The sequence below is a fragment of the Cladophialophora bantiana genome (genome assembly GCF_000835475.1).
Source record: "Cladophialophora bantiana CBS 173.52 unplaced genomic scaffold supercont1.7, whole genome shotgun sequence".
In the NCBI taxonomy this organism is placed as follows: Eukaryota; Fungi; Ascomycota; class Eurotiomycetes; order Chaetothyriales; family Herpotrichiellaceae; genus Cladophialophora; species Cladophialophora bantiana.
Window position 1 is genome coordinate 1,190,478 of NW_015971581.1, and position 13,680 is coordinate 1,204,157.

A 13,680-nucleotide genomic window follows, 5' to 3' on the forward strand; every position below is an offset into this window, starting at 1 on the left:
CCCCCCGTCCCCCTGGCCCCTCCACACGATAGGCACTGGGGGCACCAATGACGCCTGAGAAAACAGACAAAGCAGTCCCTAGGCTCCTGGAAGCAGTTAAGCGCAGGCGAGAGCTGGTGCCCGATTCGGTCATTGTAGCCGATCATTACAAGGAGCTACTTGCCAGGTCTTGGAGCTTTATCAGTAGAAAATCCATCCGTCGCAGCAATCCCAACCGTATCTTCCTCAACTTTGTTCTAAAGTGGAAATGTGCTTGATTCGCAGCGCCGTCCTCCTTCCGCAGCTCGTTGTTCGATATATACTCATCTGAAGGTCCTCTTCCTCCCGAGCATGCCACCTACTCTGTCTCATGAGATAGCGGAGTAACCCGTACTCGTCTGAGTCACTGCCAAAAACTATTTCTCTCTCGTCCAGAGGCCGGCCCAACATGGCGACGTCTCCCAAATTCCCCAGCACTCTTGAACGAGTCACCAGTGTCACGAACCGAGTCTTCTCTCATTCCCTCCCAGATCCTTCACCCATCGCTCAGGCCTCACTTGCCCGAGACATAGAGGAGGACACGGACGAAGAAGCCGCAGATTCAGAGTCCGACTCAGAAAGCTCCACGCTGCGTCCATCCACATCTGCCCCTGGAGGAGGAGGATACTCGTTTGTCGGATCATACCGCCGACCAAGCTTTGCTGGGGCGGGAAACAGAGCCACTCTCCTTCCCCGTCTTACGCCAGACCATGAACGCCTCTCCAAGGAAGAGAGACAACAGGCAATGGAGGAGGAGCGGTCTCTTTTGAGAGACAACAATCTCATCCCACCCAAACACCCTCAGGTGCCCGGCCAGATTAGTCGCAAAAGAAGCATTTTCCACATACCTGGCGGCGACCGGAAAGTCTCTCAGGATGAAGAAACAGCCCCAGCTGTAGAGGTTAACGTGGGCCTTGCGACCGAAGTTTCACCTTTGCTAGGTAGCCCGAGCCTCCCCTATGGCGGACAAGATGACGCTCAGACCATCAATCAGAAGTGGGAGGAAGCAGTGGCAGCAGGCATGATCCATACAACTTGGCAACGTGAAGCAAAGGTTATTGCTCGCTACTCTGCTCCCTTGATGGTGACTTTTATCCTCCAATACTCCCTTACCGTCGCAAGTATTTTCACAGTCGGACATATCGGCACAGTTGAACTGGGAGCAGTGAGCCTGGCATCCATGTCCGCCAACATCACCGGCTACGCCATTTATCAAGGCCTAGCCACGTCTCTCGACACTCTCTGCGCACAAGCCTACGGATCCGGCCGCAAGAAACTTGTCGGCTTGCAAATGCAGCGCATGATCTACTTCTTATGGACAATCACCATACCAATTGCCATAATATGGGTCCTCGCAGACAAGATTCTCATCGCTCTGGTCCCCGAACCAGAGGTCGCCAAGCTCGCGGGCCTGTATCTGAAGGTCGTCCTCCTTGGTGCTCCTGGCTACGCAGCCTTCGAGTCCGGAAAACGCTTTGTCCAGGCACAGGGGCTCTTCTCAGCTTCCCTCTATGTGCTCATCTTCTGTGCGCCTCTCAACGCGTTCATGAATTGGCTGTTCGTGTGGAAGTTGAATTGGGGATTCGTGGGCGCCCCGGTCGCCGTTGCCATCACGGATAATCTACTCCCGCTAGGTCTCTTTATCTACGTTCGTTTCTTCTCCAAGACCGGAATGTCATGCTGGAACGGGTTCACCAAAAAGGCGTTCCAAAACTGGGCCCCGATGATCAAACTTGCCTTACCAGGCGTGGTGATGATCGAAGCCGAAGTTCTCGCGTTTGAAATTTTGACCTTTGCAGCCTCATATTTCGGCACGACTGTCCTCGCCGCACAGTCCGTTCTCGCAACTCTCACATCTCTTACCTTCCAGATCCCCTTCCCCCTTTCCATCGCAGGCTCAACGCGTGTCGCAAACCTGATCGGTGCCACGTTGGCAGACGCCGCCAAAGTGTCCACCCGGGTCACCTTTTCGGCGGCGATCGTCGTCGGCATCCTTAACGTCACCCTCCTCTCCGCCCTGAAAGACTACATCCCGCGCCTCTTCACCTCCGACCCCGACGTGGTCCGCATCGTAAGCGACATCCTCCCGCTGTGCGCAGCCTTCCAACTCTTCGATGCTCTCGCCGCAGCCTGCAATGGCATCCTCCGCGGTCTGGGTCGGCAAGAATTCGGCGGGTACGTGCAGCTGTTCTGCTACTATGCCTTTGCGATGCCCATCAGCTTCGGCACGGCGTTTGGTGCCGGCTGGGGCCTTTGGGGACTGTGGACCGGCGTGGCCCTCGCGCTGGGCCTGGTCGCCCTGATCGAGTTCGTATATCTGGCAAGGACGGACTGGGAAAGGAGCGTCGAGGAAGCACGGGCCCGGAATCTAGAAGGCGGTCTGTAATTGGTGAGTTACAGAGATATAAAAGTGAATTTTGATACATACGCACATGGATGCATAGCTGGTACGGAGTACATATTTACACCCCCAGGTGACATGATCTTGCTGTATAGCTTGCTGCGTAGGTAGGTACACACAGTAGATGCTGTAAGAATGCCATCGTGTGAAAATGCAGAGACCGGCCAATGGACTGGAGGATAATGTTCCAATCAAATCCACGTCAGTGAAAAGAAAAGGACCTCATTCTGACTGTTGTGGGAATCGATGACTGTTCGTTCTCCATGGTCGCGATGCCTGAATCTGTATCTGTACACTTATCTATGCGTGCGCCATGCCCCTTCTTGCCCTCCGGATCGCGAACGCCTCGAACGCCCGTTCCCTTGAGCCAATGAGGCCTGACAGTGGGACGGATTGATGCTCTGTTTTGCATTGCATTGCGGACTCCGTCTAGCCCCTCGAGCGAAGCAAGCTCAGGTCCATTTATGCCGGGCGTTAAGTCCGCCATACGTATCACTTTTTACATCCTCCGAATCTGCGTCTCGTTCGCCACGTCGCCCAACTTGCCCTGCACGAGCTTCTCCCACCATTGAAACAGCATCCCTTCACAAATCAGCCGGAACCAGGGTGTGTATTTCAGTGCCTTGTCCTTGCCGCTCTGCGTCTCCACGTCCTTGAACATCTGCCTCAACTCTTCCGGACTCACCCACCTCGTGTCTTGCACTTCGTTCTGGTTGATGTCTAGCGTGACGTCCGCTTCGATGAAGAGGATGTAGTCGATTTCGTGTTCGCCCCATTTCCCGTCCGACGGAGCGAGGTAGTGAATGCGCGTGAGGAAGGAGAAATCCGAGATGGGGACCTGTGACGATTGGATGCCGAGTTCGTGGTTGAGTTTTCTTTGCGCAGCGCGTTTGGCCCCCTCGATATTACTTGTCAGCTCACCGTACCCGGTCTCCGAAGGGTGCGCCAGCGGGTGTGAGCAGCATGTGTTCGTCCACATGTCGGGAAATGTAATCTTTTCACTGGCTCTTTGCTGCAGCAACAGCTTCTTCGTCCTTGGGTCAAAGAGAAACACGGAGAAGGCGCGGTGTAGAAGACCCTGGTTGATGTTGGACATCAGGTGGCAAGCCTTCTTCGAGGCGGAGCCAATGGGCATGTCGTCATTGTCGAGAACAATGCAGACTTCATCCATGAGGCGGATTTGTTCTTCGTCGTAACCGGCGAGCATGTCGTCCGAGTTGGTATCTGAGGTCCCGTTGGGTATGGCGTTGGGTGCCATGTCGGCGCCGATCAGCCTCGTATGCACTTCGGGGAAGAGGGTCGTGACATTTTCGCGAGTAATTGCTACGGAGGCCATGTTAAAGGTCCGCTTGAGAATGGAGCGTGAATTCGAGGGTAATATAGACAGCTCGAGAGAGACTCCGAAATAACAAGCGTGGGAGAAACAGCGGGGTGGAAAGATGGGGCTTTCGTTGATCGAAGCTGTGAATGCTGCCTCTATTATTGAAGGCGGTGAAATGCGAGATGTGAGATGCGAGGGGTGAGTCGAAAATATTGCCGCAGAAAAAAGGTCGGGTCACGTGCCAGGGGTAATTTTGGCAGTGCGGCACAAGATGGACCGAAGTGGGCTGACCAGGCTGGCCAGGCTGACCACTGATCAGAGCCTCGTCTCAAGACCGCCTCCCAACCTGCTCGTCCATTGACAGACACACTCGGATGCATTCCCATCCCTCTTCTACCGCTACATTCCCCCATTCTCCCTCAATACGTCTACTGAACTAGTAAGGTATGGCTCCTGCAATCGATTCCAGATTGTTGCTTCGGCGACGATTCTTATTCAGGAAGGGCGAGAGACCGTCAGGATTGGCGTCCCTGTAACGGGATCAACAGTGATCAAGAGGAGGGCCAACAACAGTATCACCCCATATCGAACAGGGAGATCTCCAAGATCCGTGAGCATCTGTTCTCTAAGATTTTCATTCTCAGTGAATGAGCCAGATAAATGCGTGCTGAATCTTGAACTGTAGAATTCCAGCCGCCATTGATAATCCTCTTTTTGGTCAAGATATCTGGACATTCGGGCGATAGGCGATTCAGTGCGAGGCGCTGAATTTGTTGCAAGCTGCCATCCATTGGCCAAATTCATCTGTTGATAGCTTTTCATTTGGGTCAGTCAATTGTGCCAGATGTGAGAGTATTCTGGCTTCGTTCACTCGACTCACATTCATTTTCGGCTAGTGGGCTTGAAACCAATAAGAATCGAGTACCAAGGAGGCGCCTATATCCGCATCGATTCATGAATTGGCATACCAGCGGTTTCCGCGTGCGAGCGAAGGTTCAGATCTGCCTCCCCTCCCAAGTGGGCGAATCTGTCGCGGAATCATAACCCCAGGGAAGGAGTGAGCTGTCCTGTAGGTGAGCGACAGTAGCAACCTTGTGGTTTGAGGTTCCGGTCGTAGGCCGGTGTTCATGAACATAAGGCAAAGCCCTCGGGTGAGCAAATGGTTCAAACCTTGCGATAACTCCGTCTACTTGTTAGTCCACAACCCTCAAGCGGAGTCTCTCGCTGCTGCCCTTGAATGCAGAGCTTAAACGCACATAAGTCGATTCCGCCGCCTCGGCCATCTCAGTAGAATGACTGAATGTGCCTGCTTTTGCCGATAGGTCATTGTCAAACTCGAGGCCGTAAGTATTTCGAGCGCAGAGTTCTTCCACAGACGGGAATCGTGCTGCCAGGTCGTGACCAGGGCGATGCCCAGGAATAAGCCACCCGTAGCAGCTAGCGCGAGAGGTGGAATCAACCAGAACCATCGCACCTGCACGAAGACCTGAGGCTCCAGCGCATCACCGAAAGCCTTCGTGTCAGTCGTATCCAGAATGGCTTTCGGGAGCGACGCTACTATGTTCAGGAGGATATTTGGTAGTCCGCCGTGCTACAAAGTATGCTCCATGTATGGATTGCTGAAGGAAACTATCTCGATACTGAATTTTCCGTCGGGTCTAAGGGGGAAAAAGTAGGTCATATTCGTGTGCTAAGCGGAGGACTTGGCCAGGAGACGCCAGCAATCAGTCCAAAGCCTACTTATATTGAGCAAAGTCAGGGGAGTGACGCGGGACTCGGGACCGGGGGGGTTGAAAAGGAGAGAAAGAAAGGCGGATGCGGCTCTGTCTGTGAAGGCCAGAGGAAGCATTGGGGTGTTCGACCCTTTGGTACCGGGCATTTGACGCAGGGTAGATCCAGGGGAAAGGGGGGAGGTGTGCACTAGGGGGCTCACTAGGACTGGCCGGGGTTCGTATGCGTGAACCTACTTGTAGGTCGTCCCTGGCAAACTAGACGTGCGGCGGCGGCAGGCCATCAAACCCATCCATACCAATGACACCGATTGCCATGAACCAGGGAAGTAGATGCCGTCAATGAGTCGGCCTAGAAATGCTGCATAACAATATAACCATTGTGCGATTGGCCGACTAATCCGGGGGGAAATGACGTTCGACAGAATTGGGCTTTAAACAATGGCAACGCTGAGAGCGTCCGAGGGCGACCAGCTTCATGTCATCCAAGTTGTTGCCACTAGACAGACTTCCAACTTCCTCCAACGTTCACAGCGCAGTGGGCGGCATGCTCAAGGTCTAGAAACGGAAATAGACTTTGGAGAGGTCCAGATGCGGTGCCATTATTGCGGTATTTCACCGCCTGCACTCTCTGTTCAGTGAACACATATCAAGGGCTCATTCCAGGGTAACCCAGATCAAATCTTCTTCTTTCGCCGTTCGCCATGCTTTCCCATCCATCACGCGGTATAATATGCCACAGACTTTAGCGGAGTCGACAACTGCAGCGGAACATATCCGATTGCTGGTAGCCGAAACTTCAAGGATAATAGGTACAGACATGCCCGATAACAACCATACTTCCAGCTTTTTATCTGTGTGCAATGTAAGCCCAACTGCGAGGGCGGGATGGTTTGAACCAAATAGAAAGCTATATGAGAACTTCTGGGTTATGTTGTATGCCGACTCAAGGGAGTCCCGTATGTCAGCCTCGGAAGGATCCAATTGACATGTAGATTCCTTTTCCTGAGTGGCACACCTCAGTATATTCGGGATTGGGGACATGAGATGCGTGCATATGCAGATAGGGTCGTCGTGTCCCTGATGTTTCAGTTCGGAGATATGTTGGTTATGATACTCGATGATTTGTATGTCCTTCAATAATTGAATAGCAACCTGTCGCAACAGGCCATGCTTGCTGTACAGGGAACTTTAATTCAACAACTGGCGGCATGGTGACTCCAATGCCTCGAGCTCTCAGTCACAAGAACTTTCAGACAATGGTTCATCACATTGCTCAGGATTGTCTTCCGGGGACCATTCTGTGGATTTAAGAGTTGTATACCGGTCCCATGTGACGGCCCCTATCGGCAGCCCTAGTACTTTGAGGGCTGCGCCTTCCAGCATGACATTGAGCTCGTTCCCATGACTAGAATTAGGAGTTTGCCAGAACGTTCCTGGAATTCCGCAGCGTAATCTCTGTTGTTCCCCACTGACATAGTCGACAATAGGCGGCAAATTATAGTGGATCCGTAAATCCCTAAAGTCGAGCAAAGGACACACCCACGAGCTCCATAAACCCCATGAACTCTCAGGGTGCTCCCATGAAACCATACATTGGTGATGTTGGGGTTCGAGCGTGCACAACAAGATTATGTCCAGGGAGCCAGTTGTTTCAATGAATCGTTGCGTCATGAGCGTACACAGCTGTTCTGGTTGTAGATTGAAGTCCGGCTCAAATGCTATTAAGCCGCTTATAGCATAAGCTCTGTCCAGCAACTCGGTAAGTCTCATTCATCCGCAATTGGCACATTACCCCAACAAATAGATCGGCTGACGGATTCGGCGAGAGGCGCGAATAGCCCAAAGATGAACCAGATGCTCGAATTGATTATAGGACGGGCAAATCCAGCTAACATAGGCTATAGGTTCAATTTTGGCCCAAACGTATTGCGAGAACAGCGATTCAAAGACGAGGCCATCTAGAGTTTTGGGACCACAACTGTGATTTTGGCTGCCATGGTGATTTCTTGCGCAATCCAGAGCCTTTTCCAGTATGAGCGCGACAGAAAATCCTTGAAAACTCCAACAGGCTCAAGAAATACACAGGGCATCGACCCAAAGGTTCTGGACCCCGCAGTTCAGGAGCACGCACAGCGCTTGATGGAGGTTCTTGGTGATGGAGTGAGGGCATCCGCCGAGCAGGATTTTCTTCCTGCGTGGCTGGTCCCCCCAAGTGTAGGATAACGCGTTATATGGAGGGTGTCCATTAATGGGTACGTTGTGGAATGTAACGCTCACCACCTCTCCTTCTTGTTCGCGAATAATTTCACGCAACTTGAGGATTCGAAACTCGTTCTTTCGAAGGTTAAGTGGTTCCCATTGATAGATAGGATTGGTTTCTGGATCCATACTTTCCATTGTTGATCCTCACTGACTATGCTGTCTGTGTTCCGGCCACAGATATGAGGTCCTTTGATCTAAGTGTCAATTAATGGATGTGATAAAATGCGCATCTACGTACCTGGGTGCGAGGCTGAAGAGGCTCTTGAGAGCTGCAATTGCAAGCTGTAGAGAGCAATCTGGCGAGCCGGTCCGACAAGACCACATTGAAGCTAACCTAATTAGGAATGACGAGCTTCGTGTGAATGGTATCTCATATACTGGGAGCAGCTGATGGCCTGCAGATGCCTATATGTCGAGGATTATTAACCCGTAGTGACGGGAGTGTTATTATTCTGCGCCACTAGGCATCAGAAGCAGTCATTAATGTATGGGCTCCATGCTCCACAGGGACACTGGCAAATGCCGAATGCTCTAGCATCATATGCAGTCATGGCATTGAGGGAAATCTCGTGATCGTCATCAATTCAGGGTATGGCCAGGAAGGAATACCTCGTACAGACCGAAGAGATTGCAGAATGACTTCAGGAGGGCTCCACGCCCTGGCTAAAACTCCCACTCAATCAGCATTCCATCTGGCCCTCTCATCTCCCCTGGCGCTTCGCTCCCGCCCTCTCCATCATAATCTGCGTCCATATCTTTCTTCTTCTTACTGTCCTTCTCCTTCCTCGGCACAATCTTTGGCGGTGGCTTATCTCTGTCCACCTTCCTCAGAAGACTTGGGATGTTTTGCCTTCGGGACAGACCAACTCGGTAGATCACTTTCCTTCCAGAATTGCTAAGACTCGGCGGGTTGATGGGCGAGTGTTTGGCGGGACCTTTTTCTGTAGATGATGGCAATGCAGATGGTTTAGGCTTTGCTGGTGTAGTTATTGGCTCGTTTCCATTATCCTTGCCAGATAAGGGTTCTGGCTGCGCTTGCTTTTCAGCTTCTGGCTCGGGTGATGTAATGGGTGAAACAGTAGGAGCCCTTATGAACCCTTTCTGGATCAAGTCATTGCTGGTGCTAGCCGGTATGTTCCTGGACTTCTCGTCTAGTGGCGGGCGAGATATTGCATTTGATTCTGGTTCGTCTTCATTTTCTTCGGTAGTCTTTTGCTCCTCTTGCTTATGTTCCACTTTCTTTGGCTTTCTACCTCGCTTCTTAGGCTCCACTACGGGGTCCTTAACCTGTGTATGGATGGGGATCTCGATGGTGATATTGGTGCTTTTAGCACTTTGTGCCTGTTCACTTTCTTCTTTGCGCTTGTGTTCGTCCTTGATCCTCGGAACGTCGGGCTCTATCTTCAACGCGTTAAAATCGGGAGGCAGGTCCAATTTCACAGGCGCAGGCTTCGAGTCCATCCAGACAACGTCTTCTTCACCTTCGCTTAGCATTGGATCTGCTTTTCTGAACAAGGCCGCCGCAGATGTCTTCGCGCGTTTGACTTTACTCTTTCGGCCTTTCTTTGTGCTAGGCTTTGTTGAAGTTATGTTCGGGGTTTCTTGTTCTGAGACGTCGTTACCATTGCTCTTTGCCAGGGTGCGACAGTCATCGTTGGCTTCCAGTGGAGGCAGAAGAGTTTTACCCTCGTCGAAGTACTTCTTTGATCGTGTGCGGCTTGGTCGGGGCCTATATGCTTCTTTCGGGAGCCCAATACCGGCTTCGTCACTGAGATTAAGCTCGCTGGTGGGGTGTTTGACTGGGGAAAAATCACCAGCCCCTTGTTCATGCTCGCCTTCCACGATGATTTTTGAGTGAGACAGGCTGGGGCGTGGCTTGTAAGCTTCTTTTGGCAGCTCAATCACCAATTCGTCACTTAGACTCAACTCGCTTGTCGGATGCTTCATGGGGGAGAACTTGGCAGGATTCCCTTCAGGTCCTTCCTCATCGGTCTGTTTCGATTTCCTTCTCCTCCACTTCCTGCGTGGTGTATTTGTCGCTGACGTCTGAGATGCTTGAGACAACGACTCCATTGTCCCTCGTCGAGCCCTGCTAGGATTAGGCAGAGTCGTGGAAACCTGGCCCTCGGGATCTTCATTAAGACTAGGAGCAGGAGATTTGGAAGGCGGCCTAGAGTTCTTTACTTTGCGTCCACGCTTCCTGGACACCGATGATTTTTCCATAGACGGCAAAGCATCCTCCACCGCGGTGGGGGGATCACCTATGTCATTCTCGGTTTCAGGTGCGTAGATGTGACTGTCATCATTAGCATTGGATGCCACTCCACCCTTTTGCATAATTGGAGGAGGGTAAATAGCCAGAGGCCTTGCTGAGGAAGATTGTAATAGGCCTTGCAATGATTGGTCTTGCCACGGCCCGTCAACAGAAACTATATGGTGATTTCCATCAATCTGAGTTGATTTTGCTTCATCGATCTCGATCATATCCGTGAGATATTCGGGCTTAGCTTGGATACTGTCGTCCTCTAAGGACACCTGGCTTAACGATCCGAAAAGGTTAGCGTTGATGCTCAGGCCCTGACCAGAACCCCGGAAGTCTATATTGATTGATTGGTGATATCCTATAGAAGCTATTGATGTGGTCATACGATGGGTGGAATCGGCAAAGGATTGTTCGCGGAGTGGAAGCGCTTCAGTTCGATTGCTGGTGCTGGTCAAGATCGGTATGTTCGGATCAGCGGATACAGGGTGTGTGGTCGAAGTCGCCTGATCTCCTGCATCTCCATCATGACCTGTTGATTCTAGATTTCTGGGCATCAGAGAGCCTTCAGAAGGCGGCGCGAATAAATTGTCGCCTTGAGCAGTGCGAGACCTGGACGCTGCACTGTATGTTTTTGACCTCTTCACCTTCGGCTTCCGACCGGATTTCTCATGCCGTAGGTCCCCAAGGCCGTCTTGTAAAGCACTATGAGCTCTCTTCTTAGACATTGTTCCGTGTAGGGTTTCTCCAAAGAGGGCGGTGGACTGTTGGTCGGCTGTCTTAGTTGCGGTAATATCAGCAGCGCCATCTAGTTGATTGAAGTCCATGACATGATGTGAGGCAGAGGATGAAAGCCTCTGACTTGCATCAAGATATTCATCGAAATCGATTGGAGAAGGTGAGGCCAGACTCTGGAGTGGATCTTCGTTTCGGTTTTCGTGAGCAGCACGTCGCTTTATAGGCGAGTTCAAATCGGACTCGCCGTCCGAATCTGCTATCTCGGGAGGCATCACCGCAGTGCCGTCCTCAAAGTCTCCATGGAATTTTTGTAGGCGACAGCCAGTGGTTCGAGGATCACGTTTGTTGTCAATTCTCCCGAAGTGTGTTTCAATTGAACGCGTCTCGACACGCGTGTGCACGTGACAATGCTTCTTAATGCCTGTGGCAAGGCGGACCACCTCGCTGTAAATCGTTTCTCTGCCTTTTTCATTACTGAGCCAGATTCCCAACTTTGATACGCATTACTAAGGGTGCATCGCGTCAGGATTTCACCTGCTTATTGGCAGACACAACTTGACGTTCGTTTGGACCCAGGAGGAGATAAGGTACGAAAGGGTTGATTGGCTTTCCTCTAGGCTCGGAATCTCAGCCTTGCAGCCAAGTCTCCTATTGTGCGTGATGACGGGCGAAGAGGACCGTACACTCCGCCTTGCAGGAAAGAATGGAGAAAACGGCAATTCAAGGACATATAACTTACGGACGACCGGACTCGCTTTGATCTTAAGGTCATCCTGATCGATGTGACCGTCCAACATGGTCAGTACGCGGAACAACAAGGCGGAGCTCTGTTCATCCCGGGAATAATAGGACCATTCTAATCACCGTGGAACCTCCCAACGGTCTAGGCGGAAGCACAGCGGAAGCACTGGTAGCTCATAGCCCAGCTTTACTGAGCCTGACTGGTCGGAGCAAGACCAACGTTGAAACTGTCAAGTTGGCGGCAACCCAACCCGACCTGATATACCGATACCTTTCCACCGACCTTTCCGTAGATCTTTCAAACCTGGCGTCCGTTTGCCTCACATTGACATCTGGGTTTGTAATGCTAGAGTCCTGTGGATCCCCGAACACCGACTACAAGCCGACAAAATCGAGATACAATTGCGACCAGTCACATTAGCAATTTCCTGTTCGTTAATGTCATTCTGGAGAAGCTCACGGCAGGCGCGGAAAACTCTCCTGCTGGAGCAGTAAGAATCATCAATGTTTGTACCGCGTGGTGCAATGGTCTCGCCTGTTAGAATTTCTCCAAGGAGGAGGACCTCCCGGAAAGTGAGGGGGCAAATTCAAGGCCATGGAGATGTTCGGTAAGGAAGCGCCTGTCTCTATCGTCCATACGTTGCCCAGGGCCATTCGATGTCAGCAAATGCACTGTTCTCGTTTGGGCTTACCGCTCGTCTATTTGAGAAGTTTGACATAGCGTCTTATGCTTTACACGACGGGGTAGCCAGACAGATCTTCGGAGGCATACAGAGGACGGCTTTGCACAGAAGCCTTTTGCTGGCCAGCAAGTCGCTGGAGGGGTTCGAAGCACTTGAGCAAAGTGCCCCCCCACCCCTCTTGTTGCAGCTTTGGAGCCTGGTGTTCCTCCGCTCACCACTACTGATGACAATCTGTTCCTGAACGACTGGTTAATTGACTCCAGCGATCACCTGGCGAGAAACCCCAAGAATTCGGAGAAATTGTGGGCGCTGAGCGAGGTCCTACTGAACCAAAGAGTTTTGTGTAACAATTTCGTCTCGTATGTCGGGAGATGCAAGTGCAGGGCTACCGTGTCAGGAGTCTGGCCGTTGATGCTGAAAATTGCGCTGAGGTCCATACAGCACGGCACGGACCACCTCGGATCATTTTGTTTCCTGTTCATCTCGATATGAGGAAGGAAGAATAAGAAATTCATTTCAGATGTTTGCCACTCGGTAGAAGGCGGACAAGATCTTGCACAAAAGATTCGTTTCGATACCACATGTGAAATCTTTGAGATATCAATGGTGAATTGTCCGTCAGACTGTGCCACCTCTTGATGTCTTATAGGGCCTCAGAGAAGAGAGCAATATTCATGCAGCGTACTCGCTTTTTTCATGGAGGGGCAGGTCCACAGCGGAGCATTTTTTGAGCGCTGGGGGTCTGGATGGTCAGGTCCGAACAGGGATGCGGATTCAGGACAGGGGAGCCTGAAGCCCTACTAGAAATCAAGTCCCTCGGACGACAAGAGAGATGCGCCGTGGCAACGGAGCGAACGACGTGGCTTCAGGATGGTGGATGAAGCTCAATGGGGGGAGACGGAGAGCGTGTTCCGCTGCCGGGCAGTGACAGCGCGTTATGCATGGGAGCGCAACGTGCAACGACCGAGTGCAAGGATTGGTCCAAGACGGAGGAGTAGGAAATCAGGTCCAAAGGAAGTGCCGCGGGCCCCTGGAACGATCGGGTCAAGGGGTTGCTGAGGCACCGTGTTGGAGAAATAAACGGTGTGAAGGACCTGCATCCGTGGCAGAAAACGTGATGAGCGCAATATCAACAGTGGCCCAGGCAGAGGGAGTTTAGGGGACAAAGATAAAATTTATTATTTTGGGAAGGGGTGGAGAGGAAAGCCAGTCCTGTGAAGGTGTCTTGTACTGGGTAGAGAGAGTGGGCTGAGGCTTGATGCCATCCGAGTGGACAGCGAGCTGCAGCGAGACAGTCAGCACACGGGGAAGTCCTGGCTGAATACGATCATTCAACGTCATGGTCGCACAGAAAATTTGGCAAGAGGAGAAAAAAATGGAGAAGTGAGCTCTGGCGCTTAAGCCCCAACAGTGACACACGTACCTAGGCCCAGAGAGCGCCTGGAGAGCCTGGAGAGGGCCAAGAGGGGGCACATGAGAGCGGCCTGGAAGCTGTTGCCACCGCCTCAATTGATCCCGCGTCC

At 51.9% G+C, this 13,680-nt stretch overlaps 4 protein-coding genes across 4 annotated transcripts; 1 reads left to right on the plus strand and 3 right to left on the minus strand.

Moving 5' to 3' along the window:
• Positions 1-427: 427 nt before the first annotated feature.
• Positions 428-2,404, plus strand: Z519_05429 (uncharacterized protein; the record flags this gene model as incomplete). The annotated part of the gene is made up of 1 exon (XM_016763169.1): positions 428-2,404. The coding sequence occupies one exon, from the start codon at positions 428-430 to the stop codon at positions 2,402-2,404; it is 1,977 nt and encodes a 658-aa protein (XP_016620782.1).
• Positions 2,405-2,918: 514 nt separating this feature from the next.
• Positions 2,919-3,755, minus strand: Z519_05430 (isopentenyl-diphosphate delta-isomerase; the record flags this gene model as incomplete). The annotated part of the gene is made up of 1 exon (XM_016763170.1): positions 2,919-3,755. The coding sequence occupies one exon, from the start codon at positions 3,753-3,755 to the stop codon at positions 2,919-2,921; it is 837 nt and encodes a 278-aa protein (XP_016620783.1).
• Positions 3,756-7,543: 3,788 nt separating this feature from the next.
• Z519_05431 (uncharacterized protein) lies at positions 7,544-7,870 on the minus strand (the record flags this gene model as incomplete). Its single annotated transcript, XM_016763171.1, has 1 exon — positions 7,544-7,870. The coding sequence occupies one exon, from the start codon at positions 7,868-7,870 to the stop codon at positions 7,544-7,546; it is 327 nt and encodes a 108-aa protein (XP_016620784.1).
• Positions 7,871-8,398: 528 nt separating this feature from the next.
• On the minus strand, positions 8,399-11,005 carry Z519_05432 (uncharacterized protein; the record flags this gene model as incomplete). Its single annotated transcript, XM_016763172.1, has 1 exon — positions 8,399-11,005. One exon carries the CDS (start codon positions 11,003-11,005, stop codon positions 8,399-8,401), a length of 2,607 nt encoding a protein of 868 aa, XP_016620785.1.
• Positions 11,006-13,680: the final 2,675 nt, after the last annotated feature.